At 33.6% G+C, this 4,400-nt stretch overlaps 1 protein-coding gene across 1 annotated transcript; it reads left to right on the top strand.

The window, feature by feature from the left end:
• Positions 1-2,950: 2,950 nt before the first annotated feature.
• Positions 2,951-3,612, top strand: LOC112417137 (neural Wiskott-Aldrich syndrome protein). The gene has a single exon (XM_024772165.2). It carries the CDS (start codon positions 3,177-3,179, stop codon positions 3,564-3,566), a length of 390 nt encoding a protein of 129 aa, XP_024627933.1. The 5' UTR covers positions 2,951-3,176; the 3' UTR covers positions 3,567-3,612.
• The last annotated feature ends 788 nt before the right edge of the window (positions 3,613-4,400 follow it).

Raw genomic sequence — 4,400 nt, 5'->3', positions numbered from 1 at the left:
TGACACATCAAATCTTGCGTTCGGATGTATGTTGAACGTGAATATTACAAAGCTACAATGTTAGGCTTCTGTGCAGCCGTGCAATTTCATAAAAATCCAACGTGGATCCAAAAGCGTTCACTAAATACATTCTTGATTAAAGTTGTGTTGCAGATAACTTGAAATCATGATGCTGCGGTCGAAATAATTGTGGTAAAGGTTTTAATTTTGTTCCAAACAGTTAAAGCTGTTTTTTCATTTAGGAACACTCAAAATTTTTATACTGTTGGAAGAATTTTAGATAAGAAAAGGGATAGCAATATATTATCTTTCCAACATTTTTTTGTGGTAAGTGTTTAAAAAAGAAAGTGTTTTGCTAATGGGATAGTGGAACCTACAAATAATAGAGTGTATTGAAAGAAAGTGTTAGGGAGTGTTTCACTATTTCTTGATTTATACTTTGACTATTTTTGCTTTAATATCTTACTCCTTCCGACTCTTTTCTTATTCATCTGGCATATAAAAAATATCCTCCATAAAATCCAAAATAAAAAACATAATTGGATTTTGGAGATGGGAAAAAACTTTTCCCAGTAGTTCACCTGTTTTAGTTTGAATTGAGAACGGCTAGTTAAGGATTCCATTATGGGTCTTGCTAACCAGTGCCCTAAGGGCAATGATTAAGGATTCCATTAATAGAAACTTTGTCTTGGAAATACAAGTCTTTACTTTTTTCTTAGTAATGATTACACCACTTTTCCAAACTTACTTATTTTAGTACTTTAACCAATGCCCCAAGGGCAATGGTTAACATTTCCATATATATATATAAGTCAGGATCCGTTGACACCAGAAGACTTACACCAAATTTCAACCGTTAAATTTAATTGATCGCACGACTCAAATTATATCAACAAATAAAACACAATACACCACAGTGGTTCTCGTTCCTTCTTTCTTGAAATTACTCATTGGTGGTATGATTTAGGTCATAACTAATGTGTATTACTTGCCTGGACTTAGAAACAGTTTACTTAGTATTGGACAACTTTAGCAGGAGAATTGAACAATTATGTTTAAGAAAGATACTTGAAAACGTTTATCATGATGAGAGGGGAATAGTTATGTCAACACAGATGAGCACCAATAGAATGTTCATGATCTCTGCACCAATTATTGTTCCTGAAAGTTTAAAATTGAAAAATGTGAAGATGCTAAGATATGGTATTATAGATATGGCCATCTTAGCTGGAAGGGTTTGAAGATTATGATGAAGAAAAAAATGGTGAGAGATTTACCAAAACTACAAGAAATTGAGGCAAAATGCAAAGATCGCTTGTTAGGGAAGCAACATAGAGAATCTATTCCAAAGAAAACACAATGGAGAGCTTCAGAGAAGCTTGATCTGGTTCATTCTGATCTATGTGGCCTTATTAAACCAAGTTCCAACTCTGGTAGCAGATACTTCATGACATTTACTGATGATTTTAGTAGAAAAACATGGATATATATTTTGAAAGAGAAATCAAGAGCATTAGAGGTATTCAAGCAATTCAAGAGTTTAGTTGAAAAGGAATCTAGTTGCTTGATCTAGTGCTTAAGATCAGATAGAGGTGGTGAGTATACTTCTGCAGAGTTCACTGAATTTTGTAGATCAAACGAAATCAGAAGGTAACTTACTGCATCTTACACACCTCAACAAAATGGTGTTACGTACTGAAAGAAAGAATAGGACCTTGAAGAACATGGTGAGGAGTATGCTCAGAAGCAAGCTAACTTGTAAGAACAAAGTTCTCTTTCAGCTCAGTTACTTGTAAAGCAAGCTAACTTAGTTACTTGGATGCTTTTGCTATAAATAGGTATCCAACTATTGTATTTCCAACTTGAATGAATAACAAATCGTTTTCCCCTTACATATTTGGGATGTCCAAATATCATTGTTGCATAGTGAAATACAAGCATTTTTATTAACAAAAAAAATGTGAATATTCTTGTTTCATCAATTATGATAGATAATATTCTTGAAATCTTAGTTGAAAATTAACATTCTTCTTGAGCAAGTGTTCTCAATCCTGAGTTCAAAAAGTCAACAAGTTCTATGATTTCGTTTTGATCAATTAGCTTGCACCTTCTTCTTTTGTTTTCATTCTTCCAATTTTTTAATTTTTTTTATAGGGAATCATTCATTCTTAAAAAATGCTAAGGACAAACTCTCTGTCACACTTTCACCCATTGGTCCACGTCACCAATATTTTAACATGATTTACCAGTTACTGGTTCTGCCTGTTTAGATATTTTTTCTTCCATGGAGTGAATCGATATGTATTGCCAATTTAGATGAAATTGCCCTTTCCGTCAATCTGACATACATTATTATATCTTTTTATCCATTGACATTCACCTAGGAAAAACAATGGTTGTTAGAAAACTAGCTTGTGGGGACGAAACCAAATGGTGAATGAGAAAGTGTAGAAAAATTGAATCTCTTATCAATTATTTACCACCACCAAACAATTATGGATTTCAATTAATAAGCCTAGTATACATTCAAAACCGCTACAAAGTTTCAAAGGTCAAACAAAGCAACACTTTTAAAAGTTTAAGTCTTCAAGAGAAAGGAAATTTGGGGTAATCATGATTGAATGGAGTTTGCAGCGCAGGAGCTCTTTAGAACGAAGGACCAATGAAAAGGTCAATATGAAAGATTGTGCAATGAAGGGGACGATGATGAATTTGAAACACATTAAAGTAAAACAAAAATATATAAAAAAAATGCAGGGAACATGTACAACCGGTAAACAGGTGGAGGGTAGAAAAAATTAGATGATGTGGTCTAATAGTTGAGAGTGTGTCAAAAAGAGTGTGACAGAGAGTTAGTCGTTACTCGTTAGTATTGCTCTTCATTCTTTTCTTTCACTTATAATATTGTTAATTAAAAAATGAAAGTAACACCACAAAAAAAAATACAAAAATGGAAAGAATTATAATCATTCGGTGGACATAAGAATATAGTTTTTCATGATAGTGCATCAATTTGCATGAACTCAACATTGTAAATATATTATTAATTAAAGTTTATAGGCATATCTTATTCTTGTTGATATATTCTACAGAATATATATGGTTATTAGGAGGAGAACTATATAGATATTATTTATGAAGATATCATTATAAGTTAGTGATGACCATCAGGTACAATGCCATCATTATTTCCAATATGCGCACCTTCACGGCACTATCCACCAAGAATTGGACCAAGAAGTCCACCAACAACAGGCAGTCCTCCCACGAGACCACCAAGCAGTCCTCTACCAGATCCAACAACAGGAAGTCCACCACCACCAGGCAGTCCTCCACCAGATCCTACAACAGGAAGTCCACCACCACCAGGCAGTCCTCCACCAGATCCTACACCAGGAAGTCCACCACCACCAGGCAGTCCTCCACCAGATCCTACACCAGGAAGTCCACCACCACCAGGCAGTCCCCCAGATCCTTCTTGGGAGAGTTTTCTAGTAGCAGAACACATGCTTAAACCCAACAGCACAAAGAGAGCAATGCTTAGAACTTTTGAAGTTGCCATATGAAATTTTGTTTGTATCTTACACAACTGAGATGTGGTTTCAATATTCATGAGAACGGGTATTTATAGGAATGGAACAACAATTTGAAGAATTTTGAATCTTAGAAATGTAAATTATTTAACTTGAATAACTTGAAGGCTCTAAGTGGTAAAAAAAAACTTAAAAATTACTTTATTACAATTAAATAATATAAAGAAGAAAGTACTAAAAAAACTTAAAATCAATTTGTTATAATTTTTTTTTTTTTGAAGAAGTTAAATTAGCCCATCCAAATTGACACTAGAGATAATCGAACTTAAGACTTTGAGGAGGAACAAACTCCAAGGTCTCAAGTCAGTTATAATTAAATAACTTAAAAGGACATCTAATCTTATTTAACCTTTAAAATAACCCTTTAAAATTTTCGTGTGCATTAATTATTTCTTTACTAACATATACTTAAAAATTTGCTTGATGGCATGACATTGTTCATAATTTATACATATTAGCGTAAAAAATAGTGGACAGATGATTACGAAATGTACGTCTCAGCGCTACGGTGATCATAAAGCTCTTGCTTTTGTGTACCGGCGGATTTTCAAATATTAGTTTTGTTTATATGGTTTTTTTGTTGTTGTTGAGGGAAACGTGTTTATAACATTTCATTAATCATAATAGTTTCAATAAAATTGGGTATATCATAATAAACGAAGGGACTAGCTAAAGACGTGGCCTCTCGTGCAAGAGCATGAGCAACCGCGTTGGCTTGTAGCCTAACAAACTCCACCATAGAGTTAGAAAATAAATTGCGAAACAAAGAACGACAGGAAGAAATAATACGGCCAAATTCAGACAAGT

The sequence above is a fragment of the Medicago truncatula genome, chromosome 8, assembly GCF_003473485.1.
Source record: "Medicago truncatula cultivar Jemalong A17 chromosome 8, MtrunA17r5.0-ANR, whole genome shotgun sequence".
NCBI classification, from domain to species: domain Eukaryota; kingdom Viridiplantae; phylum Streptophyta; class Magnoliopsida; order Fabales; family Fabaceae; genus Medicago; species Medicago truncatula.
The sequence above is the reverse complement of the archived record's forward strand: the minus strand, read 5'-3'. Positions and strand labels throughout refer to the sequence as shown.